Source organism: Pelodiscus sinensis, chromosome 10 (assembly GCF_049634645.1).
Source record: "Pelodiscus sinensis isolate JC-2024 chromosome 10, ASM4963464v1, whole genome shotgun sequence".
NCBI classification, from domain to species: domain Eukaryota; kingdom Metazoa; phylum Chordata; order Testudines; family Trionychidae; genus Pelodiscus; species Pelodiscus sinensis.
Genome location: NC_134720.1, coordinates 51672261 through 51698564, shown reverse-complemented (window position 1 = coordinate 51698564; position 26304 = coordinate 51672261). Strand labels below are relative to the sequence as shown.

The following is a 26304-nucleotide window of genomic DNA, read 5'->3' as shown; positions in this document are numbered from 1 at the left end:
GATGGGGCGCTAGTGGGGGAGGAGTTCCACCCAGGATCCAGGCTGGAGAAAGCAGCACACACACACACACACACACATTTGCATGGGACACATGCACGTTTGCACAGGGCACACACACACACGTTTGCATGGGACACACACACACATGTTTGCATCACACACACACACGTTTGCACCGGGCGCGCACACACACGTTTGCATCACACACATGTTTGCATGGGACACACACACACATTTGCATCACACACGTTTGCACGGGACACACACATTTGCATAAACAAAAAACAGGACTATGCCGTTCTTTAAAGACTAACAAGCTGGTTTATTAGGTGATGAGCTTTCGTGGGCCAGACCCACTTCCTCAGATCATATTGTGGAAGAAAATTGGCATGACCGTATCTATATGCCACAAATTGATGTGAGGAAGTGGGTCTGGCCCACGAAAGCTCATCACCTAATAAACCATCTTGTTAGTCTTTAAAGTGCTGCATAGTCCTGTTTTTTGTTTCAGCCAGACCAGACTAACACGGCTACATCGCTATTACTATTATACATTTGCAAGGGCCTGAACTGCAAGGAAGGGAGACGGACGCGCCGGTCGATACGCAGCGTGGCGAGTGGGAACCCTCCTGGTGGGAAGAGAACGCGGGTTCGAAACTCCTGAATGGCCGATCGCTGGGGAACGAATCATTCCGTGGCTGAGCAAGCCAGAAGTGGCGAGGAGGCTGGGAACGCGGGCACCGCCTCTCCAGGGAAGCGGATGATAAAGAGAATTAACCCCCCTCCCCCCAGTTTCCTGATTTGCCTGGTTCTTCCTAGAACACGGAGCCAGCCCCGCTGTTTGGTGGGGAGGCAGTTTTCATATGACAAGCCATCCTAGCTACATTCCTTCCCCAGAGCGCCCCGTGTGAGTCCGCATCTCCCACTCTGGGATCCCCGCAGGTGGGCGCAACCTTCACAGCCACTGCAGCTCTCTGTGCCACAGGCACCCAGAAATCTAAACCGAGTCACCCCGAAATCCGAGTCCCGAAATCCGAGTCCCGCCGGACTGGACGGGGAGAGATGCCTAGTCCAGGGGCGAGATCCGCCCGGCTTTTCTCCTGGCGAGCGCTAGGCAATCGGCGGTCTGGCGGCTCCTGGAGCCATTACGCACAAGGGGCCAAACTCGGGTTCGCTCTCTCGGATATTTGCCCTCGTGGCTAATGGGTCCCCGTCCCCTTCGGGGGCTCCCCAGGGGCAGGGCGGGTGGGTTTTTAGATAGTGGGAATAGGCTTCCAGAACGATGCCCTGGAATGTGGCGCAGGGAAGCAGCCGGAGTTCGTGGGGAGGTGGCGAAAGACAGGAGCGTCCCTCAGCCCGTGCGCGATCGTGTCATTGTAAACCCCTCTCCCTCTCACCCGCGCACCCTGCCGCTCTGAGCTTCTGCTGGAGCAGGGCAAGCTGCGAAAGGAATGCTCCAGCGGGGAGCCGAGTGCCCCGCGTTGGAAAAGTTCCGTGGGAAGCAGGGAGCCGGGGAGAGGCCGGTGGGGAGGGAGACAAGCCCTGGGCCGAAGGCGCCCCAAAGTCACTGGGGGCTGGCTCAAAAGCCGGCTTTGTAACCCAGTTATTCCCAGGGGTCTCCTCTCCCGCCCCGGCGCTTCCCAAGGGATTAATGAGACTCTCAAAGAGCAGGTACAAGCCCTCTGCCCCTCCCTCCCCCCCGGGAAGGGAAAGCAACCCAGAACCCCCTCCACCTCCACCTCCACCTGGTTCTGCCCCTTGCATTCCTTTGGAGACGCAGCTGTTCCTCGAGAAAGTTCCCCTCCCCCGCCCCGGTCAATGTGACATCGAGGGACGCTCCGGACCAGTCTCCCGGGAGTTTGTCTGGCGGGAGAGGAGGAGGGGGGAAGGAAGGGGCGTCAGCCTCCTGGAATTAGTAAAACCCCCTTGGCCTCGTGTCAGCGCCAGCGCCTGGGGTGATTGATCCGCGCGCCTAATGGTGCGTAAAAGCGGCGGTTCCATTTGGCAAGGGGGGCGCCTCAGCCTTGACGTCAGGAGATGGGTTTAAAAAGGGGGTCGGGCAGGGAGGAGAGCCCAGAAGCCGCCGCCGCCTGAGAAGTGGAGCCACTGAGCGGGCCCCTCACCCCTCCTGTGCTTTGTCTGACTCGCCGGCGCCGCGCCCCAGCCCAGGTTGGAAAGATGCTGTCCTGCCGTCTCCAGTGCGCCCTCGCCCTGCTCTCCCTCGCCTTGGCCGTGAGCAGCGTCTCCGGGGCGCCCTCAGACCCGAGGCTCCGGCAGTTCCTGCAGAAGTCACTGGCTGCGGCGGCGGGCAAACAGGTACGTGTCTCCGCGCCAGCCGCGGGCAGGCCGGGCCCCCTTGCGGGTGGAGAGATGGGGTCGGGGCCGCCTCGGGCCAGGCACGGGAGCGGGGTGGCTTTAGCTGCTGTGAGTTTCTCGGGGCAGCCGCTCCAGGCATAGGTACTTCGCACCTGCAGGGAACCGAGCTTAGCGGGCCCCGCGGGGCAGGGCTCTTCAGGGCTGCGTCCACACGAAACCAGCCAGCAGGAGCTCGGGCGAGAAACCTGCGTCCGCCCGCACTTTTCAAAGTGACTCCAGATGTGCCCGGGGCTCCCTCCAGCTCCGTCCGGCCCCAGGAGCGGATGGGCCAGCGGCGCCCCGAAGGAACCGCTCCAAGGCTGTTTGCGCGCAGTTGCGGAGGGCAGCCGCGGAGCTCGCTCCACGGGCTGTCCCATGAGCGCAGGGCACTGGGGCGGAGGGACCCCGCAAAGACAGCTCTGAGCTCCCGGCCGGACTAGGGGAGAGCTCTCCAGGGTGCTGGCGAGCAGCCCGGGGCCAAGGAGCGCGGCCAGGTGCCAGTGGGATCTTCTCCAGGGTGCTGAAACCGGCCCCACTGACCAGGCTTTTGCGATGAGCCGCCGGCTATCTGCTCGCTGGCCAAGGTGCAAGAGGGCGGCTGCGAGGTACCTGGCGCTGGAGCGGGGCGTTAGCTCGAGGAAGAACGACCCTTCGGTCCAGTTCTCCCACAGGGGCCGTGCGCCTCTGTGCGCACCTGCCTCCAGCGCCTTTGGCTACGCATCTCCAGAGAGACTTGAGCGCCCTTATCAGCGAAAATTGCGAGGTTACGCACTGAAGGGAGCCCGGCACGTCTCAGTGCCTGGGGAATCCAGGGAGAAGAAAAAAGAGTTGGGGGGTTCTTTTCCATCTCCAAACTAACGCGTCACAGGCTGCCTCTCCTCCCTGCTAGCCAGCGCTGGGTTGGCTCTCTCCAGCCCCCGAGCTTTGCTTTGCTGGGGGCCTGGGGCTGGCCTGGGGGAGCTAGACTCTGGTGGTGGGAGAAAAGCTGCCGGGCAGGTCCCGGAGCTGGCTGGAGCGTTTCACGGTCTCTCTGTCTCCCTCTCTCCCGCCCAGGAACTGGCCAAGTACTTTTTGGCAGAATTGCTCGCAGAGCCCAGCCAGCCGGAAAATGAAGCCCTAGAGCCGGAGGACCTGTCCCGAGGGCCAGAGCAGGATGAGGTCCGATTGGAGCTGGAGCGATCGGCGAACACCAACCCCGCCTTGGCGCCCCGAGAACGCAAAGCCGGCTGCAAGAATTTCTTCTGGAAAACATTCACGTCCTGTTAGCTTAAGCAGCCAGCCTGCCTCCCCGCGCCGCCCCCGTCCCCCATCCCCTGAGCGAAGCCTTCTCCACCGGAGCCGAAGACTGTACATAACCCATCCACGGGGACGGGGACACGGAACCACACGCCGGTTGAGTTGATTTCCAATTGTTTTCATACAGCTCCCCCCCCCTTCGATGGTCCTTGAGTTGTTTGAGTTGTTCGAGGTCCCTGACTAGTTCTCTTTGCCATTCCCTCCCGTGTACGGTTTTTAATTCTTTGTCGCAATAAAGTTTCCGTTTCAAAACGGTGCCGCGTAGAGTTTTTGGTCCCTGGAAAGAAAAGCCACAGTGTGTGGGAGGGCGGGAGGGGGGAGGAAACAACGATAAACACAGCCCTTCCAAATACGGCCGTTTTGCTTGACAAAATAATTATTTCGAAATAAGCTAATTCCGGCGTGTCTAGACTACAAGGCTCCCTCGACAGAGCCAATGGCTACACTGGGGCGTTAATTCGAGCTAACAAGAAATGGTCCACTCTACTACCAAGCCTGTTATTTTGAAATAACACTCCTGCTTCTGAAGAGGAGTCAGCTTATTTTGAAATGGGTATTTTGGGAGTGATCATTTCGAAATAACTGATTTTGAAATAACGTATTTTGAAATAACCTGGTAGTGTAGACATAGGACAAGCAGGCAGACAGATTTCGAAATAACCAGCTGATTATTTTGAAATAAGAGGCTTGGTAGTAGTGTGGATGTTCAGCTTGTTATTTTGAAATAAGTGTGTGTGTGTGTGTGTGTGTGTGTGTGTGTGTGTGGGTGGGTGGGTGTGTGTGGGTGGGTGTGTGCGCGGGTGGGGGGGCTATTTGGAAATAGATCTGTGTTCCAGAATTGGGGACAAGTTGAATTACGCACTGTAAATACATATGGGGTACATCTACACAGGAACATTATTTCAAATTAACTTAGTCCACGTCTACGCAGCAGTTATTTCAAAATAATGTCAAAATACTGTCAAGCTGGAGGACTTCTTACTCGGACTGCTGTAAGCCTCATTATACAAGGAGGAAGGGAAGTCGGAGGAAGAGTGCTCTATTTCAAAATAAGTGCTGTGTAGATGCTCCCAATTTCGAAAGAAGCTATTTTGAAATAAGCTACGCAATTGACATAGCTCAATTTGCGTAGCTTATTTTGACTTAAGCTCTGCTGTGTAGAGGCACCCAAAGGTGGCATTACCAAGCAATCCATGGGATTTAGACATCCGCCGGGGACTGTGTGTCTAAACCCCTTGACTAGTTTGAAAACTGAAACCATGCATTATAACTACAAGTTTTGACCTTACTTGAGTAGCAGTCAGTATGCATGAGTTACACACCGGGCATCCCAAATCTGCACCAGAAAACCTTTCTACTGCAGTAGGGTGTAATGTCATTACATCAACACAATTTGGGGCAATATTTTCAGAGAGTTAGGGGAGGGATTCATTGGGGTTAGTAAAGCCGGACTGTTGATCCCCACTGCATCAGCCGCAAAGGAAGAGAGAATGTCTCAGTAAATAGCAGAACCTTCAAAAATGAGAGACGGCTGCTTTTCTGGGTACGGATTGTGGCAAGTGGCACTAACTCGTTAGAGTCCTGGAGTGGGAGTTAAGTGCCCTAATGAAATGGGAAGGAGTTCTCACATCACCAGGGAGATAAAGGTCCCCCCCCCCCTCAAGCCTTGATGGTCTCTGAGAAGTCGAGGCACAAGCTTGAGGGCTGAATATTGGTCACCCTGCAGTTGGGCACAGCGGCACTTTGAGACGAATTTGCACCCTCAGGGAAAAGACCAAACACATCCATGTGAGCTGCCGCTGCTTTACAAATCATGGGCTGATTGAGAGCTGCGTGGGCTGGAATTCGGAATGGAAAACGCTGTGGAGATGGGATCATGAGTGGGGTGCAGTGAGCTAGCCTAAGGGGCAAATTGTCACTTTCCCCCCTACTTTACACAAGCACACCACATCGGCGCTCTCCATCCGGTTCATCCTGTGTCTGTGCACATGGTAAGCTGGGTAGCCGAATTCTGCCCTGTCCCACTTGAGTGAGCATAGAATCAATCATAGAATCACAGAGCTGGAAGAGACCTCAGGATTCATCAAGTCCAGCCCCCTGCTCTAGGCAGGACCAATCCCAACTAAATCAACCCAGCCAGGGCTCTGTCAAGCCAGGACTTAAAAACCCCTACGGATGGAGATTCCACCATCTCCCTAGGGAACCCGTCCCAGTACTGGTCCAGGTCCTGGGGGTTGCATGACAAAACTCTGCTCCTTTCTATCTATTACTCTGTGATGAGAAACAGCAGGTGATAAAGATTTCAGATCAGCCGGAAGGCTGGGTAACGAAGTGGGACCTGATTGTTAAAATAAACTCCCACCCTTTCTGTTTCACCCCTAGCCCTGCTAACAACCCCCTAGACATGGGAGTTTTAGAGCCTGCACCAGATCTTGTGTCAACCCCTGGCTTCCAAAGAATCAGGAGAATAAAATGACATTGGGAAATGTGACCTGGTATATAGTTAATCGAGGAACGGTATCATTTAAACGTCTTAGTGCTGAGCATGGATGTTCCAAACCCTCGGGCAGATCTTGCTGGGTAGTAGCTTGGATGAAAGGGACGTTGACAAGGGGATGCTATTTGGTAGACGTGTTATTTGCGAAGGGCTTTTGAACCGGGCCAAGTGCATTTCCGAAGGACAGCCCAGATCTTGGCAGCCAGGGGGACCTCCTTTGCAGACCCTGATTCAGCCAAGCGCGCACCTGAGCGCTTTGTAATGACAAATATTTGGCTTGAAGGGAGCAAGCCTCAGTTTGCAGGGACATCCCGAAGGGCAGCGTCTCCCCCGCTGGAGCTGCCATTGGCAGAAGAGGGTGCATTGGTTACACTTCAGGATACACTGAATGGGATGACAACACTGTGCTTCGGGTGTGAGGTCCTGCAGCCCTCGCTTGCGACTGTCTATCACAGTCGCTGTCCCCGGAGATCAAGGTCCCCGCTGTGCGAGGCTCCGTGCACAGACATGGGAACAGAGCAGCCTGTAAAAGCTGACAGCTGGAACAGACACCTCCTGGGCAGGGAAACAGGCACTGAGGGGTGAAGTGGCTTCCCTCGGCCAGTGCATTGCTGAATCAGGATTAGAACCTGGACCACACAGCTCCTACACCTGCCTTCCACTATTCTTGTTCCAGCAGGACTCAGATTGACTACAGTGAGAATTGCAGTTGGGGGGGGCAGTGTCTGAGGGCCCCATACTCACCCTCTGGGTTGCACCAAATGTGAGAAATCTTCACTGTGATATGAACAAAAGAACGGCTACAAAGGACCAGACTCAAGGTCCATCTAGGTGCCGCAGAGGGGATGAATGGAGCAGGGAATCATTAAGTGATCATCCATTCCCAGCTGCTGACAAACAGGGACTAGGGATACCATCCCTACCCATCCTGACGACTAGCCATTGAAGTACCTGTCCTCCAAGAATTTATCTAGCTCTTTTTTGAGCCCTCTTGGGGCGCATCTACACAGCACCCTAATCTCCAAGTAAGCGACGCAATTTGCATAGTGCAAATTGCGTATCGCATCTCAAATCGATTTCAAAATCGCTTATTTTGAAATTTGGCACATCTACACAGTGCCAAATGTCAATAAAACTCACTCATGCGAGCCATCGCTGATCCCTCATGCAATGAGGTTTACCGAGAAGCCGAAATAGCACGCTTGTCATTTCAAAATTGTTTTTTGAAATCACGGGTGGCTGTGTAGATGTGGGGTAGCTATTTCGAGATACCTTCAGTATCCCGAAATAGCCATGCAATGTAGATGGACCCTTAAAGTCCCGGCCTTCGTGACATCCTCTGGCAAGGAGTTCCACAGGTTGACTGTGCGCTGCATGAAGAAAAACTTCCTTGTGTTTGTTTTAAACCTGCTGCCTATTCATTTCATTTGGTGACCCCTAAAGGGAAGAAGTAAATAATGTTTTCATATGTACTTTCTCCACCCCTGCAACTCATGCTTCCCAGCTCCACCGAAACCCTGAAATGGGGGCTTCCAGTCCTGTGCCTTTGCTCGGGAAGAAGAGGCGCTGTGAGGAGCTGGGGGTTGGAAAGCTGGCTACGGTCCCCCTCTCCTCAGTGCAGGCTCCTCAGTGCTGTGGGGGGGAGCCATGACCCTGGGGGGCCAGATCCAGGTAAACTAAGGGCCTCAGTTTCCCCACTCTTGCCCCATAGCTTCTTGGTGAAGGAAGAATATCACAGAGGAGTGGAAGGCAGGGGTACAGACGTCTCCATGTGATGGTCAGGTAAAGCAGCCTTGCTGTAAGTTACACAGAGCTCCCCCAGGACCAGGGGAAGTGGAGAGGTGACACAGAGTCACCCCGAAGTCTGCTGCAAGCCTAGGTGGGCGAGACCCAAGGAGCAGGGCCACGCTGTGTCCTGAGTACTCTGTTCCAGGAACGAGAGTCTGACTCTCCTCTGGGCCTTGCTCGACCCGTTTTGGACATCAATATTGTACCAGCCCAGGAAGGATTGTGACGGGTGTGGAAGAGACCGGGGTGGCTACGGGACACCAGAAAAAGGCAAAGATCTCCCTGCAGGCTACGCTTTATTGGCAAGCAGGTGGGGGACAGTGCAAGAAATGCAGCTTTGCTAAAGAAAATAGGCAGTGACGTTACACCCAGGGCGGGACAGGCTTGGGGACACACAGTGGGACAGCCCTGGCCCTTGGGAAGGCGTCTGCGGTTCTGTTTGGACGCATACAATCCAGCTCCCTCCCGCCTTGCTCTCACGGAGACACCACGCAGCCGAGACGCAATTTATTCAGCGCAAGCAGCAGAGCGAAGGCTGAATTCACAGCAGGCTGGAGGTGGTGCCAGCCGCTTTCCAGGGCACATTTGACGCCAACGTGCCTTTATTAGCGCGCAGACCTGGGATGTTTGCAAACTGTCTGTCGCAGTCTGGCATCGGGAGCCCGGCAAAGCTCCCCCTCTCCCCAGAGCGTTCCCGGCCTCCAAAAAGCCGTGGCCTCATTTTCAGGGCCACTGACGTTCACGGGAGTCATCGGTGCTCAGTGCCTTTGAACCACCCAGCAGGAACGTGATTTTTCCAGTCCCCGTCCAGCCACCTGCGGGCGGCTTTTCATAGACATTTCCCTCCAGCGTCTCCAATACGCCACTGCTCTGAACACCGTGGGGCTCGTTCCACCCCTGACCGCTAACACGAGCAGCAGTAGAGAGCTGTTATCCTTCCCCTCACCACTGCCGGCTTAGACAACATCACGGACTTCTCCTGTGTGCACGCTATGGAGATTGGATTGGGGACTGATTCTCAGAGCCAGTCTTAGGGGCAAGCGAGCCGGGCGGTCGCCTGGGGCCACCATTTTAAAGGGGCCAGCGACAGAGCCGGTTTTAGGGGCAGGCCGTGAAGGATTTCGGCCCAACCTCCCAAATCCTCCCCCCAGGTTTTCCTGGTTACTCCCTGATCTCCCCTCCCCCCCCCCCCCCCCCACACACACACTTTTTTTTTTCTCGACAAATTTTTGTCCGGTATTTTTTTTAAACCATCTGGCAACCCCACGGGCAAGCCAGGCAGTCGCCCAGGGCCACCAATTGGTTAGGACCATCCCTGCTGACTCTGCAAACCCTACTCCCATTGAATAGGGAGCACTCCTGTGAGCTGGAAATATTCCTACATTAGCTAACGGGGTCGAAGAGTTAACCAAACTCAACCCAAAGCACGCAGCCATTCTCAGGGGTTAGGGGCCCCAGGCAGTACTATGCCCTATGCCCTAGTATTTGGTCCTGCCATGGGGACAAGGGACTGGACTCGATGACTCTCGAGGTCCCTTCCAGTCCTAGTACTCTATGATTCTATGGCAACTGGGACGGGGGGAGGGATGCTTTTTTAGGGAAGTGATTTTATAATCTCCAGCAACACCCTCAGGAAATAGTTTGAAAGCAAATTTGAAACGATGCTCCTGTCGACTCAGGCAGTACATTCAGAAACTGACGGGCTGTACCTGGGGTTGGCAACATGCCTGTTCAACGGCGTCCTTACCACCTGACGGGCTTGTTCACAGCGTCCATGTGCTGCTCATCGTTCTATCAGATCTAACTTCGCTAGATCCTCTCCGGAGGAAGAGAATCCACAGAACCCGGGGAGGAAGAGGCAGGTGGGTGGGCATTGAGACCCAGCGGTGCCCCAAATTTTCAGGTGCCCCACACAGCTGCGAATAGGCGAGGACAGCCCTGCCAAAGCATTTCACCCAGCAGACCAAAGCATGCAGAGCGAGCTGCTGTAAACATTATTCCAGCAGCTTCACACAAAGTTTGGCCTCATAGTTAAGGTAACGGCCCAGCAGTCGGGAGATTTGGGTCCATGTCCTGGCTCTCCCGTGTACTCTGCACAAGTTAGTCAACCTTTTTGAGTCTCTGCTCCCCATCCATACAATGAGGGTGAGACGCCGTCCTTTCTCTGTATTTAGATTATAAATTCTGCAGGTTGCTCTTGCTATGTAAAGGTACCGTGCCTCGCCCAAAGGGGACTGCAACAGAAATAATCCACCTACGATAATAAACAGGCCAAGGAATCTCGTTGCCAAATCGTCAGTTGCGGAGAGAGAGATGGCAATTTCCTGCCATAGTTTGGGGAGACCTTGTATGTTTGAGATCCCCCGTCCTAAATGTCCAGCTTATGTATTCTCCTGGCCTGGCTGGCCCCTTTGTTAGTTGGGGGCTGGGATTTGACCCTTGGGCCGGGTTATGAACGTTGAAGGACTGTACGGAGCAGCGGGGCCAGAGCGGAATGGATTTCTGGGACAGTGGGGAGTGTTTTGCCTGGGGGAATCTCTGCAGGAGCTGAATGTGAATCCCCCACTTCTGGCTTATGCAACAATTCAGCTTTTGGAAGCTTCGCCCTACGGAGAGATCCATTGTTTGCAAGTTGCCTGGCCCAGGGGGCCAAGATCAAAGACCTCAGCTGTAGAGAGGAAAGACTGAACTACCCATGTGGGCATTGGTTCTGAGCAGAGTTTCTGGGATGTAATAGTGTAGTCGATTCACTGATTATCGGTTAATGCTAGATAGACTACACACATTCTCCACTGACAGTACATTTTTTTTAGCAGGCTGGAGAGCTGCCTGGCTCAGTCCTGGCTTGCTCTGGGTCTGGGACCGACCCCTGCTGCAGCTCTGCATTTAGAGCATATTAGGTGCTGGGCAGGCGGGCAGCCCGGCTCAGTTCTGGCTCGCGCCCGGTCTGAGAGCTCAGACACGCTCCTGGACAGGGGTTGCTTCCACCCTGTGCTGCTGCATCTGCATCAGAGGCAGCAGCCCAGGGCAACAGGCAGCTGGTCCGCGAGGAGAGCTAGTTTTTAAACTGGCTCCCCTCACAGACCAGCTCCCGCCTCTCACCCCTGCTGCTGCCTCTGATACCAGGCAGAGCAACAGGGGGCCCCTCAGGAGTGGGGCTGGAGCACACTGGCTACCGGCCCCACCCCTGGGGACTATAGAATAATCGAGTAACCAATAAGAATTCAGGAGGTTACTCGACTATTCAATTAACTGATATTTAACATCCCTAGTCTGCATATGAACTTGTAACCACAGAGAGCCCCTGGGCAGAGTTTGAAGGACCAATTCCTGCTGGAGCCCTTGTTGGAGCTGGGGGGTGTCAGTGCTAAGCTTATTAGCATGCGGGTAAGTTCTTGTATAGTTTTAATAGTTTTTCTCTGTGATGCTTTCTCTTTAAGAATAAATGTGCTTGCTTAGAAAGAGCAAATGCAGGCAATGGCACAGTTCACAGACTTAGACAAGAAAGCAAGGGCAGATATTGGCCCATTCATGCTGTCCGGCTCGCTGGGAATAGCGCAATGTGGGCAGGAAACTAGGCAGCCAGGAAGACGCCGGATCAGGAAAGAGAGAAGACGAGGGTCTCCACCCAATAGAAGGGATGGCTGAGGACCGAGGACCAGAGCCTGGAATCATAGAATCGCCGAATCTGAGGGCTGGCAAACCTTGGGAGTCATTAAGTCCGGCCCCTTGCCCAAAGCAGGACCAACCCAACTCAATCATCCCAGCCAGGACTTTGTCGAGCCAAGACTTCAGCACCTCTAGGGATGGAGATTCCACCCCCTCCCTAGGGAACCCAGCCCAGCGCTTCCCCACCCGCCTAGGGAAATTGTTTTTCCTAATCTCCAATCTAGACCTCCCCCACTGCAACTTGAGCCCATTGCTCCTTGTTCTGCCTTCTGCCCCCACTGAGACTAGCCTAGCTCCATCCTCTTTGGAACCCCCCTTCAGGTAGTTGAAGGCTGATGGCTGGAACCTCATTCTTCCCCAAATCCCTCCTCACCCTTCTCTTCTGCAGACTAAACAAACCCAAATCCCTCAGCCTCTCCTCGTAGGTCATGTGCTCCAGCCCCCGAATCATTTTGGTTGCCCACCGCTGGACCCTCTCCAGTGCACCCACATCCTTCCTGTAGTGGAGGACCCAGAACTGGACACAATACTCCAGATGTGGCCTCACCAGAGCCGAATAAAGGGGAATAATCACTTCTCTACATCTGCTGGCAATGCTCCTCCTAATGCCCCCCAACATGCCATTAGCCTTCTTGGCTACCAGGGCACCCTGTTGACTCAGCTCCAGTGTATCCCCAGGTCCTTTTCTTCCAAACTGGTTAACTAGTTCACCGGTTAAGCGGTTAGCCTTTCACATCCCGCCTGGAGAGTGCTCCATGCCCCTTGAATGGCCTTGAACGGAGCTAGAGTGAGCAAGGTGCTGCGGACCTCCTGGAAGGAGATGAGCCCCCTCCGCTCCATGTGCAGGTGGTGAGGCAGGGGGTGCTTCCCAAAGCCAGGCCCCAGGAGGCCTGTCGGAAGAAGCATTTCACAGCAGGACTCCGCCCTGGTTCTCGCAGGACAAGGGCGGGAACGAGGGCGATGGGGGGAAGGTCTGCACACACGCAAGAAAAGGACTTCAACTTGCATCCCAGCACACTTCGGACCCTCGGAGAGCTTTGCACTCAGCTGGAGGAAGGGAACGCCGCTCTCCAATGCTGCGGAGACCAAACCCCACCCTCGAATCACTGGTTACCCCGTGACAAATGCTAAAAGCCGTTTCCTAGAGTAACTCCTCCAGAATCACGTCTGCCGACGGAGAGCGTGGCTCCCTGGGAACCAACCACAGACTCGAGATCAAGGGGCGTTTTGTGCGTCAGCCGCCAGAACAGGATTTTGACGCACAGACTGCAAAGGGGAGGGTTGTGTTTAGACCTGGGTGGGGAAACCTAAGGCCCGAAGCTCAGAGCCAGCCCCCCTCCGCCTCCCCTGAAGCATTGGGGAGCCCATGCCGGCATTTCAGCCCCTTGCCATCCTCCTGTGGGGCTGGAGCACACAAAATCTACTAGCCCGGCCCCCAGGCTCTAATGGGGAGAGTCTTTCCCCTCAGTGGGGGCCACCTCAGTGAGGGTTTTTTTTTCTTGTGTGTGGCCCGCCCCCCACTGATTTTTCTGGGGGTCAGTGTCCCCTGACCCAGAAAAGTTCCCTGCCTTTGATTTAGCTGATTCTTTCTTGTGTGTACAGGTCTTGTCCCTCCCCCATGCCCTGCACCAAGGTCACACCGGTCAGCCGGTGAACCTACTCCCCCGTGTCTAGTTTTTCTCGGTGCTGCCGCTGCCTCAGTTGACAAGACCCGTGCCACTAGAGTCATGTCTGAAACGAGGCAATCAAAGGAATCGAGGTGCAGAGGGGCAGGGAGTTTAGACAGCAAGTCGGAGCCACGACATCCACCGGACACCCACGGCAGTTGGGGGACCAGCGTGGTCCTCAACAGGGTTTAAAGGGGGAAGGAAGTGGCTGGGGGAATGGCAGCGCAGAAAACCGCTTGCCTGGAGGCTTTCCTGGCTGCTCCCATTGGCTGGAATCACAGCCAATGGGAGCAGCAGGGGGTGGTGCCTGGGAGCAGTGGGAGGCACGGAACCAGGGAAGCAACTCCCATCCCTCTCCTGCTGAGACTTCACACCCCCACCCTCAGCCTGCACCTACGTCCTACCTCCCGGCCAGTCCCCCACCCCAGCCCTCCTGCACCCATTTGGTCATCATGGCTGGTTGGCGGGTGGTTCATGGAGAGGTCTGTATTGAATTTAAGGACCCCTGCTCTGGGCTGACCGAGCAGTCAGAGGGAAACTGAGTCTCCTTGGCCCAGTCCATCGGGTTCTCTGCTGAACTGGCCAATAAGGAGGCCAGTGACCTCCCTCCCACATGCCCCTTTCTCCAGGGCTCATGCTCGGGACTGGCCGATGACACCAGATGGGTGCAAATTTGGTGGCTTGACTTCAAGGTCCCACAGGGGTCCTCTTTGGAGTGACACACATGCCATGGAGAAGAAATTCCTCTGTCTCAACCTCAGCCCTGCCCCGAAGCCAGCAGCATTATTCTGGGGCGCGATCGAGAGCCAGGCTTCCATCACCCACAGCATGGCCACCCTCTCTCCAGCTGCTTTCTGTCGGTCTCCCGGGGCCTAGTCAGCCCCGACACCCACATGGTTTGCCCCAACAGGGCACCGACCAAGGACCTCCGCTAGAACCAGGCTTCCCATGTCAAGGAAGCAGCTACGCTTTGCTTTCCTTCCTGGCCAGCCCTCCTTGTGGGGATCATAGAAGCATAGAATACTAGGACTGGAAGGGACCTCGAGAGGTCATCGAGTCAGTCCCCTGCCCTCATGGCAGGACCAAATACTGTCTAGATCATCCCTGATAGACATTTATCCAACCTACTCTTCAATATCTCCAGAGATGGGGATTCCACAACCTCCCTGGGCAATTTATTCCAGTGTTTGACCACCCTGACAGTGAGGAACTTTTTCTTAATGTCCAACCTCAACCTCCCTTGCTGCAGTTTAAGCCCATTGCTTCTTGTTCTATCCCCAGTGGTCAAAATGGACAAGTTTTCTCCCTCCTCCTTATGACACCCTTTTAGATACCTGAAAACGGCTCTCCTGTCCCCCCTCAATCTTCTCTTTTCTAAACTAAACAAACCCAATTCTTTCAGCCTTCCCTCATAGGTCATGTTCTCTAGATCTTTAATCATTCTTGTTGCTCTTCTCTGGATCCTCTCCAATTTCTCCACATCTTTTTTGAAATGCGGTGCCCAGAACTGGACACAATACTCCAACTGAGAACTAACCAGCGCAGAGTAGAGCGGAAGAATGACTTCTCGGGTCTTGCTCACAACACACCTGTTAATGCAGCCCAGAATCATGTTGGCTTTTTTTGCAACAGCATCACACTGCTGACTCATATTCAGCTTGTGGTCCACTATAACCCCTAGATCCCTTTCTGCCGTACTCCTTCCTAGACAGTCGCTTCCCATTCTGTGTGTGTGAAACTGATTGTTCCTTCCTAAGTGGAGCACTTTGCATTTGTCTTTATTGAACTTCATCCTGTTGACCTCAGACCATTTCTCCAGTTTGTCCAGATCATTTTGAATTACGACCCTTCCTCCAGAGCAGTCACAACCCCTCCCAGCTTGGGATCATCTGCAAACTTAATAAGCTTATTTCTATGCCAATATCTAAATCGTTGATGAAGATATTGAACAGAGCCGGTCCCAAAACAGACCCCTGCAGAACCCCACTAGTTATACCTTTCCAGCAGGATTGAGAACCGTTAATAACTACTCTGAGTACGGTTATCCAGCCAGTTATGCATCCACCTTATAGGATCCTGTGGCCTTCCTGGGACGCTGGTTCCGGCACTTCGTTAGTGAGAAAGTTTTCCCAAGTTTCTCACCCACGTCTCCCTTGCTTCGCACGAAGCCGATTCCTCCTCGTCTTACCCCAGTGGGCCTGGAGAACGGTTGGGCCACCGTCCTCCTGAGAGCAGCCTCTTCGGTCCCCTTCTCTTCTCTGGACTAGCCCATGGGCGGATGACGTCACAATGGCCTCCAGCCGTCCTGCCCCGGGCTGTGAGCTCATCAGAGCTCACAAGCCAGGCGCAGCAGATGATCCCCAGGAATCCAGCGCTGCTGCTGGAACATCAGCAGCCCCTCCCGAGGCCGCAGGGGGCAAGGCCACCAACAGGACCTGGGGCAGCATTTTGGGAAGCTCGTGTCACCCAGCCTGGTCCCTCACCAATGCCCTGATGGTGCAGGAGGTTCGGGCACCCCACGCGCACCAAAGCCACCGTCCAGCAGCATGTTCGAACTTGAGCTCTCCGAAGAACCAGGCGAGGAGAAGGCGGCCGCGGTCCTCCCGGCCGCCTGCATGCAGCAGCTGGCCAGCAGCAATTGGAAGGAGAGGTTCTCCGGCTTGGAGGCATTTCAGAAGGCGGTGGAAGAAATGGAGAAAAGCCAAATGCCCTGCCAGGCCTTGGTGAAGCTGCTGGAGAAGGAGCCGGGCTGGGAGGAAACCAAGCTCCCCGTGCTGCAGAAAAAACTCCACCTCGTCGCCCTCATTGCCCGGAAGGGAGACTTTTCCCGGGCGTGCGCTCAGGTGGTCTTGCCTGGCCTGGTGGGGAAAGTGGGGGACGTGATCTGCGGCGGGGAAGCCAAGGGAGCCCTCACGGCCGTCGCCGAGGCGTGTGCCCTGCCGTGGACTGCCGGGGAGGTCACCTCCCTGGCTTTCTCGCAGAAGCATCCTAGGACCCAGGCGGAAGCCCTGAACTGGCTGGCGAAGGCTGTGACCGAGTTCGGCTTTGCCGGGCTGGAGGTGGAAGCCTTGGTCAGTACCATAAAGGGGGCCCTGGCCTGCGTTCACCCGGACGTTCGGGCCTCTGCCTTTGCGCTGCTGGGGACCGTTTCGCTCTACGTGGGGGCCCCTCTCAGAGGGTTCTTCAAGGGCGAGATGCTGCCCCTGCTCTCCCAAATCGATGCTGAGCTGGAGAAGATGAAAGGGCAGAGCCCCCCTGCTCCCACCCGGGGCAGCTCCAAGCACTGCCGGGGGAGTGGGGACGAGGGGAAGGCAGGGGACCCCCAGGGCCACGGTGGGGCTGAGCTCGTGGATATCCGCCCCAGGATCACCTCAGCGCTGGTGGCGAAGATGCAGGCCAGGAACGGGGCGACCCGGCAGGAGGGCCTGGAGGAGGTGGCGGGCATCCTCAGCAGCGCCGGGCGCATCCAGCCCCACGTGGGAGACCTCCCCGCTGCCCTGAGGGCTTGCCTTCAGGACCCCGACCCCGCCCTGGTGCAGCAGACCTTGAGCATCCTCCGGAGCCTGGCTCCTGCCATGGGCCCGGGCATCAGGCAGCACGTGAGGGAGCTGGGCCTCCCCTTGGTCGCCCTCTTCAGAGACAGCAAGAGCCACGTGCGCGCCGTGGCCCTGGTGGCCGTGAACGCCTGGGCCGAGCAGCTCAGCACGCAGGACTGGCTGGAGGGGGAGGCCTCCGCCGAGGAGCGGAGGGAGGGAGACGCTTTCCAAAGGCAAGAGCTGCTGGGCTGGCTGGCGGAGAGGCTGCCGGCTCTCCGGGCCGCCCCCTCAGACCTGCGGCGGGGCGTCCCTCACCTCTACGCCTGCTTGGGAGACAGCAACGGCCACGTACGGAAGGCGGCCCAGGAAGCCCTGCCCTTCTTCATGATGCACCTGGGGTCTGAGGAGATGGCCGACGCCGCAGGCCAGCTCAAGCCGGCGACCAGGGACCACGTCGTGGCTTTGCTGGAGGCAGCCACCGCCAACCCCCCAGCCAAGCCTCCCGGGCCTGCTAAGTTGCCTTCCCGGCTGCCACGGGTCACAGCCATCCCGGCCTTCACCTCAGCCTCAGCCTTGTCCCACCAGGCCCCGGCCTCTCCGTCCCCAGCCCCTCCTGGAGACGCGGTGCCCGGCAGTACCCCGGCACAGAAGCCTCGGCCCAAAGACGCCACCGCAGGCGCGGCGGCCGTGAGCGTCAGAGGTGGGCCGGAGGGAGGCAAAGCGCCACTAAAGGCCAGCCAGAAGGACGGGGCCAACAAGCCGAGTCCCATTTTTATCATCGTCCCCCATGGGAAAGAGCAGAGGGCGAAGGACGAGAGAGGGCGGAAGGTGCTGAGGTGGAATTTCGCCGCCCCCAGCCCCAAGTACACGGAGCAGCTGAAGGCTCAGATGGGCCCCTGCGTGTCCAGTTGGCTGCAGGAGGAGCTGTTTCATTCCAGCTTCCAGCACCACATCAAAGCTTTGACCGTCCTGGCCAAGCACCTGGAGGAGGAGAAGGACGGGGTCATCAGCTGCCTGGACCTGATGCTGAAGTGGATCACGCTGCGGTTCTTCGACAACAACACCTGGGTGCTGACCAAGAGCCTGGAGTACCTCAAGCTGCTGTTTGCCGTGCTGCGCCGAGAGAAATACCAGCTGACCGAGAACGAGGCAGCCTCCTTCCTCCCCTACATGGTCATGAAGCTGGGCGAGACCAAAGAGGTGATCCTCAGGGAGGTGCAGGCGGTTTTGAAGAGGGCGTGTTGGGTCTACCCGGCCAAGAAGATGTTCAGCTTCGTCATGGAAGGGGTCAGGTCCAAGAGCGCCAAGCAGCAGGCGGGGTGCCTGGCGCAGTTGGGCTACCTGGTCCAGGCGTACGGCGTGGACGTGTGCCAGCCCAGCCCGGCCAAAGCGTTGAAGGCGATCGCGGCCCTCCTCGGAGATCAAGATGCCGCCACGCGCACCGCGGCCTTGAATGTCATCGTGGCGGCTCACCGCCTGCAGGGGGAAAGGGTGCTCAAGCTGACTGGGAATCTCTCCGAGAAACACATGAGGCTGCTAGAGAAAAGCCTGGAGCAGGCAGCTGACAGGCCGGCAGGTTCGCGGGCGCCCCAGGCCCAGGAGAGACGGACGCATGTTCTGAGCAGCAATGGCCGCCGGGGGACAGCGGCCGAGCCCAGCTGTGCCTACAGCACGGGGGCGGACGTAGAGGCGACACAGGCAGCCCTCCCGCCCACCCGGCTGCAAGGAGAGGAGCCGGAGCTGGGGGAGACCCCCAACTTCCAGCCTCCACCCGCCTCCGGGCACCCCAGCGGCCTCCACAGCACCGTCGCCTCCACCATCAACTTCATTATCCACCACGTCGCCAGCGGCGACGTCGACACCATCATCCAAGCCCTGGCCCAGATCGACGAGATCCTCAAGCAAGAGGACAAGGTGGAGGCCATGTCTGGCCACATCAACCAGTTCCTCATCGCCACCTTGCGGCAGCTCCGCTACATCCACCGGCTGCCGGCGGGGGAGGAGAAAGTGGGGAAGGACCAAGTCATTCAGCTCTACGGCTGCATCCTCCGGAACATGACGCTGCTCTTCCAGACGGAGAGCCTGGCCCGGGAGGCCTCCACGGGGGTGCTGAAGGACTTGCTCCACAGCCTCATCACCCTGATGCTGGATTCCCTGGTGGAGGATCTGGAGGAAGGGCAAGAGGTGGTCCAGTCCATCAATCTCCTCATGAAGAAGGTCCTGGAGCAGTCGGACCAGACTCGACTCTTCAGCGCCTTGCTCTCCCTGCTCCAGGATAGCTTGACGGCCGCAGCCAGCCCGCCCAAGTTCCCCGAGCTGGTGGCCAAGTGTCTGTGGAGAATCACGCAGCTTCTCCCTCGGACCATCGGCACCGTCCACCTAGACCAGCTCCTCCTGGACCTCCACCTCTTCCTGAAGGCGCTCCCCCCAGAAACACTGAAGCAGTGCCCAAGCCAGTCCCCCCTCAGGGCCCTGAAAACGCTGCTGCACACCCTGGGCAGGCTGGCGGGGCCTGAGGTGCTGGACCACCTCACCATGATCGAGAACAAAGGCGAGTCGGAGCTGGAGGCCCACCTGTGCCGGGCGGTGAGGCTGTCCTCCCCCCCGCAGGCTGCCGGCGAGACCGACACCGAGGCCGCGCAGGGGGTCTTCCGTGCAGCCGGCAAGGCAGCGAAGGGCAAAGTCAACGACATCTTGGCGGCCATCTTTAAGAAGATCGGCTGCAAGGAGACGGCGCGGGAGGGGCTGGAGGAGCTGTACGAATACAAGAGGAAGTGCCCCGAGGAGGACTTGGAGCCCTTCCTGGAAAACTTCTCCCTCCTCTTCCGCAGCTACGTCAAGCACGGCCTGGCGGTGATGGGCATGGAGCGAGAGGGCAAACAGCGGCTTTCTCCAGGCACAGGAATCCCCCTTTCGGCCCGGGTCCCCTCCCCCACGCGGACAGCCTCCTCCCCAGACGGGCGTGCCAACGGGGAGGCGGTGGGGCCATCCTTCTGCCTCAGCCGGCTGAAACTGATGCGCCGGCGGTGTGGCGGCACCAAGTCCTGCAGCCAGCTCCCCCTCCCCCGGCGACCGCCAAAGCCAGAAGACCCCCTGAGCCTGGTCTCCCGCGAGAAGCCCGGCAGCAAACTCCCCCGGTACGTGAAGACCCAAGATCAGAAATAGCCCCTTGGAGGAGGCTGCTTTTTGAGTGTTTCTCTGCGGCTTTGGCACCAGCCTCTTCCCCATCAGCCACCACCCATGATGGGAACGCACAATAAAAAAAGCAATATAGAGCGGTCGTCGGTGGGATGGCCTGTGGGCCGGGGTGGGGGCCGCTTCCGCTGACACAGCTAGAAGTCATCTTGGTGTAGAGAGGCCTCATCTCGGTAGGTTTTCCATTGTGCATGGATGTAGGGAAGGAGCTAGGGAGGGGATAGTAAACAGGAGAACTGCGGGGGAGGAACGGGGGCTGGTTACTTACACAGCGGTAAGGCACGGAGAAAGCAACACAATTCCCAGGATATCAAAGTTTTCTCCCCCGCACCACACAAGCAGATTCTAACAGTTGCTCTGACTTGACAATCCCATATGAAGAAAGATTAAAAAGACATGGGCTTTTCAGCTTAGAAAAGAGGAGAGGAAGCGGGGAGAGGGTAGAGGTCTATACAATCACGACTGGTGCAGAAAAAGTGAATAAGGAAAAGTTATTGACTTATTCCCACAATATAAGAATGAGGAGCCACCCAATGAAATGAATAGGCAGTGAGTTTAAAACAAACAGAAGGAAGTTTTTCTTCACCCAGAGCACAGTCAACCTGTGGAACTCCTTGCCGGAGGATGTGGTGAAGGTCAGGTCTTTAACAGGGTTCAAAAAAGAGCTAGCTAGATTCATGGAGGTTGGGTCCATCAATGGCTATTAGCCAGGATGGGTAGGAATGGTGTCCCTGGCCTCTGTTTATCTGGAGAGGATGGATCATGTGAGAATTACCTGTTGTATTTTCTCCTTCTGGGGCATATGTCATTGGCCGCTGTCAGCAGACAGGAGACTGAGCTGGACGGACTGTTGGTCTGACCCAGTCTGGCTGCTCTTATGTTCTTAATCTCTTGCTTAGTTTTTTAGGACTGCAAATGGCAGGAGCAGCTAACAGCGGCCGAGAGATTAGAGCAGGACGTCCATTGAAATCCTGGGCATCCTGAGAGACAGCCCAGCCCATAGCTCGGAAGGCATGTCCACAGAGGCTAGCCTGTCCCATACCTGTGTTCTAGGGGTGGGTTTCAGATGGTCCTCTGAAGCCGCTGGGACTTTTTACGGATTTTCTGGTCTCCTGAGAAGCACTCAGGAAGGTCCCAGGCAAAATGGTGCCCTGATTTCTAATACCCTGCAAATTGCTGTTGGGTTGTGCAGGGACAGTCACAGAGACCCAACCTGATGGAGGCAGAACTTGAGCTCACAACTCTGTCCTCCCCAGGCAAGTGCCCTAGCCCCTAGACAACACAGGAACCCACCCCACCACCTTACCATCAGGCTGCCCCTTATGTCTCCTGCCTGTCTTTTGGCCACCCCATCCAATCCCATCTCATCTGGACCTGACCTGGGGGAGAACAAACATAAGAACGGCCGTACTGGGTCAGACCAAAGGTCCATCTAGCCCAGTATCCTGTCTGCCGACAGTGGCCAGCACCAGGTGCCCCAGAGAGGGTGGACCGAAGACAATGATCAAGTGATTTGTCTCCTGCCATCCCTCTCCAGCCTCTGACAAACAGAGGCCAAGGACACCATTTTATCCCCTGGCTAATAGCCTTTTATGGACCTAACCTCTATGAAATTATCTAGGTGGGACTTGAACCCACAACCCTACCCTTTGTGAGTGAGCCCCGTCGGCCTGCCTAGGCCCCATGTCAGTCAGCCACTCAACAACCAGGGCTGGACTTTGGGACAGGCGACCCGGGCCTGGCGGGGTGCTGGGCATGGTAGGGGGCTGTTTTTATTCTTACTAACCAAAGGGAAAATAGACCGTAGCATGATCCCCACAGTGGTCTCCCCTCGCAGTTGCTGGGAGAAGCGGGGAACTCACCACAGCTGAGCTCACCGTGGGGGCCAGGAGCCACAGTGTGTACCCCCACGGCTCATTGCCTCTGCCCCCCAGGCCGTAGGAGACCCACACATCCCATGAACCGCGACTCCACGAATGGCGAGGGTCTCCCGGCTCCCACGTGTGGAGTCATTCCCTAACCTCCTAGAATGTTCTGGATTTTTGTAGAACCTCGTGGAACCTTCCAGACACGCTGGAAGTGACATCGTCCTCCAACCTAGACTGTTGTGGGCCAGGCCCTCGTGGGTCTAGAAGGCACCAGGCATCACCAGTCTGTCAGGGAGACATAAAAACCAACTGACAGAGCTGAGCGTGCAAACAGCTTGTGTGACGGGGATGAACCGTGCATGAGAATCGTGCACCAGCATTGTGCAACGGGCGGCAGCTGCCTAACAATACATGCATTTGAAAGTTTAATAAACAGGGATGGGGAGGGACTCGTAAGGCTCTTCTTGCCTGGATACCAGTTGGCCTAGGGTCACCTCTGCTTACAAGCGCTTGGCTTCACGTGGCTTTCACCCTGGAGAGCTCACGCAACTGGCAGGTGCCCGACTGACTGTCTTGTAGACCAAAGTCTGTTCTGGGGCCACACAGTCGCCAGTAAACACCTCCCTCCCCCGGTCCCGCAATGGGGAGACCCACAGATCTGTCTTGATTGCACACTTGAGCCGTTGGTTCTTTATTAAAGTAGCCACCAGAGAGCCTAAGAAGCACCAAAAACTTGCTACCGGTGTTTTCGTATTGTCCTTCTTGCGCTGTTTGCAGTAGACCCTAGAGGCCCCAATCTAAATGAAGGTCTCATTGTGCCAGGTGCTGGACTGATGCCCTAAGAGCCAGTCCGGGTCCCAAAGAGTTTCCAGTCTACATCGAGACGAAAACGGGAGGAACGTTATTGCTATTTTTACAAAGGGGAGCTGAAACACAGAGAGATTAAACACGCAAGAGAGGCTCTGGCAGAGCCAAGAACTGAAGCCAGCTCTCCTACATTCCAGCCCAGAGCCTGAACAAGCTCCCGCCCCTCTTTCCATGCAGATGTGTGTACCGTTGATTTTAACACAGTAGCAAGGCAAGAACAAACGCAGCTGGAAAAGGCTTCAGAGAAGCGTGGCAGTGAAGGAAGGCAGCTTTCATACTGTTTTCCTCATCTGGAGAAAGTTCTTTGCTCAGTGTCAGAAGAAAGTTTCACTTTCTTTCTTTCTTTCTTTCTTTCTTTCTTTCTTTCTTTCTTTCTTTCTTTCTTTCTTTCTTTCTTTCTTTCTTTCTTTCTTTCCCTGCCTGCCTGCCTGCCTGCCTGCCTGCCTGCCTGCACCCATCACTGTCATAACTGAGGGCCTGATATATTCCAGTCGTTGCTCCTTGCGTTTGTACCACATTAGCGATATTTATTTATATTCATCATTTTTGCATACAAAAGGAATGAAACTCGTGCGAGGCTGAGCACTATGCCCCCCCACCATCCAACAAATCACTCACACGCGTATTTAACTCGACACCTATTGAATAGGACCGTACATATGCTTACTGTTGAGCCCCTAGCAAGCAGAGCTAATCTTGCCGCACGCCGCAAACAATTTATGGGATTCAGGGTATGTCTACGCTACGGCACTAATTCGAACTAACTTAATTCGAATTAGTTAATTTGAACTAAGCTAATTCGAATTAGCGCATCTAGACCTAAAAACTAATTCGAATTAGCGTTTTGCTCATTCAAAATAGCATGTCCACATTGAGTGGACCCTGAACCGAGGTTAAGGATGGCCGGAAGCAGTGCCAGCAGGGCATCAGGTTAGGACTTAGAGCGTGGAGCTGCTGTCTCAGGCTAGCCAAGGGCTGTGTTTAAAGGGACCCGACCCCCACCCCAGACAGACACAGTTCTCAGGGTTCCCCGCTTGCTTGTCTACCTCGATGAGGGACAGCAAAGCAGTCCTGGCTTGGAGTGCCCTGAGTGCCCGCACTTGGCACATAACAGCACTCGGCCATCAGCTCGGCTGCACTTGCCACAGGCTGCCATCCGGGGGGGGTGGGGGTCAATTGGGAGGCTCTCAGGATCCAGGAGGCCCTGCAGGAGATCTTCCACCCTGAGGAGCCCGTAAAGCCACCCCAGTCCTCCCCATCAGGGGCTCGTGCCCCATTTCTTCCTCCCCTCCTTCCACTTACCCCTCCGTAGCCCCCCTTCCTGATGTAAAAAATAAAGGACATGCGTGTTCAAAAATAGAAACTCTCTTTATTTAACAATAAATAAAGAGGAGGGAGGGAAGGAAATTAACCTCTGGGGAGACTGGGGAAAGGAGGTGGAAGAGGGGAAGAGAGAGGGTGGGAGAGGGGAGGGGGAAACCTGGGAGGAGGGAGCTGGAAGAGGGAAGCCAGGGGAAGAATGAGGAGAGGAAGTATAAAACTATGGTACGCCATATCTTCAGTACTGTGCACAGATGTGGTCTCCTCACCTCAAAAAAGATGTTTTGGCCTTGGAAAGGGTTCAGAAAAGGGCAACTAAAATGATTAGGGGTTTGGAACAGGTCCCATATGAAGAGACGCTAAAGCGACTGGGACTTTGCAGCTTAGAAAAGAGGAGACTGAGGGGGGATATGATAGAGGTCTATAAAAGCATGAGTGGTGTGGAGATGGTGCATAAAAAAAAGTTCTTCATTAGTTCCCATAATATAAGGACTATAGGACACCAAATGAAAGGAATGGGTAGCAGGCTTCAAACTAATAAAAAAAAGTTCTTCTTCACAAAGCAAATAGTCAACCTGTAGAACTCCTTGCCGCAGGAGGCTGTGAAGGCTAGAACTAGAACAGAGTTTAAAGAGAAGTTAGATAAATTCATGGAGGTTGGGTCCATGGAGTGCTATTAGCCAGGGGGTAGGAGTGGTGTCCCTGGCCTCTGTTTGTGGAAGGCTGGAGATGGATGGCACGAGACAAATGGCTTGGTCATTGTCTTCGATCCATCCCCTCCGGGGTAGCTGGAGTTGGCCGCTGTCGGCAGACAGGCTACTGGGCTGGATGGACCTTTGGTCTGACCCAGTATGGCCGTTCTTATGTTCTAAGCTCAGGGCTCAGGGTCGGGGGTCTCACTGGACCAACTTGATTTTCATGCCAACCTGCTCCTGGGTTTGCATGTGACCTTTGGTGGCCAGGCTGGCAGCTATCCTGCCCTAGACGGCCGCTTTCCTGTGCCTAGTGCGGAGATTGTGGATGTTGGAGGGCTCCCCACAAACCTGGATGAGGTCCACGATCTGTGCACTAGCCCAGGCGGGTGCCCACCTCTTGTGGCCCCAGGCATGCTCCTGGGAGCTGCCAGCCTGGTCCTGGGAAGAGGCGGAGGGCTGGGTGGCAGCGGGTGGCTGGCTCGTGCCGTGCCAGGTGCAGGGTCTGCTGGCTGGGTGCTGGCAGGCTTGCACCTGGCACGGGCACCGTAGCCAGACCGTGCCCCTTTAAGGGCTCCGGGGCCAGGAGGGGGGCATATGAGTTTCCCTGGCTTGGCCCAGCGTGGCCACCAGGGCAACCTGGGAAGGGCTAGCCTCCAACTAGCTCTAATTAAGTGGCTACACAGCCCTTAATTCGAACTACTTAATTCAAACTAGGCTTAGTCCTCGTAGAATGAGGTTTACCTAGTTCGAATTAAGCACTCCGCTAGTTCCAATTAAGTTCGAACTAGCAGTTTGCATGTGTAGCGCCTATGAAAGTTAATATGAACTAACGGCTGTTAGTTCGAATTAACTTTGTAGTGTAGACACACCCTCATTTAGCCCTGTTTTCTGTTGTCAAATTATCTGTAGGCAGACCACAACTTTTATACATTTCTCCATTTTAAAAAAAATGGATTGAACATACCTGAGTCAAGGACAGTAAGAGGGAATGCATTAGGGAAGGGAGTTTATACCAATCTATGTGTTTTCTCTCGGGGAGAATCAATAAGACACAGAATTTCAAACCCACTTAACACATCTCAAACGAAAAGAGTCTAATGCAGCAAGGTTGCTAAGGACAACCATAGAATGCCAATTTGTTCCACGGAACACTGATACATCCCTCGGCCATCAGGGAAGAGTTTTGAGAACATCTTGAAGCACTACGTTAATTTGCTATCTGACCTTTAAGATGCCCACTTTCTAACACGCCTCCCGGGACAGGAATGTATATAGGTGCCTTGTGCGGCGGGAAGTACTTCTGTGGGTGGGCGTGTCTCATGAATACATATTATTTATAGACAAGCATAATGATGCAAGGCCTTTAAAATTCTGTCCTCACATTGAGCGTTTCAGCTGGTTATTAGCAGTGCCAGACCCATGTTAAAAAGCCCTGCACCCTTCTGAGCATTAGCCCTGTGTCTTGTATTATTTCCGTGTTCGTAACAAACAGACTCCACAATTTCAATGGTATTATTGCACCTCTTGGGAGGCTAATGTTCCCTGCCTTTG

At 55.5% G+C, this 26304-nt stretch overlaps 1 protein-coding gene and 1 pseudogene across 1 annotated transcript; both read left to right on the top strand.

Moving 5' to 3' along the window:
- The first annotated feature begins 1887 nt into the window (after positions 1 to 1887).
- SST (somatostatin) lies at positions 1888 to 3896 on the top strand. Its single transcript, XM_006122216.4, has 2 exons — positions 1888 to 2316; positions 3409 to 3896. Exons 1-2 carry the CDS (start codon positions 2179 to 2181, stop codon positions 3619 to 3621), a joined length of 351 nt encoding a protein of 116 aa, XP_006122278.2. The 5' UTR covers positions 1888 to 2178; the 3' UTR covers positions 3622 to 3896.
- An 11721-nt stretch (positions 3897 to 15617) lies between these two features.
- LOC102451424 (cytoskeleton-associated protein 5 pseudogene) lies at positions 15618 to 20083 on the top strand (annotated as a pseudogene).
- The last annotated feature ends 6221 nt before the right edge of the window (positions 20084 to 26304 follow it).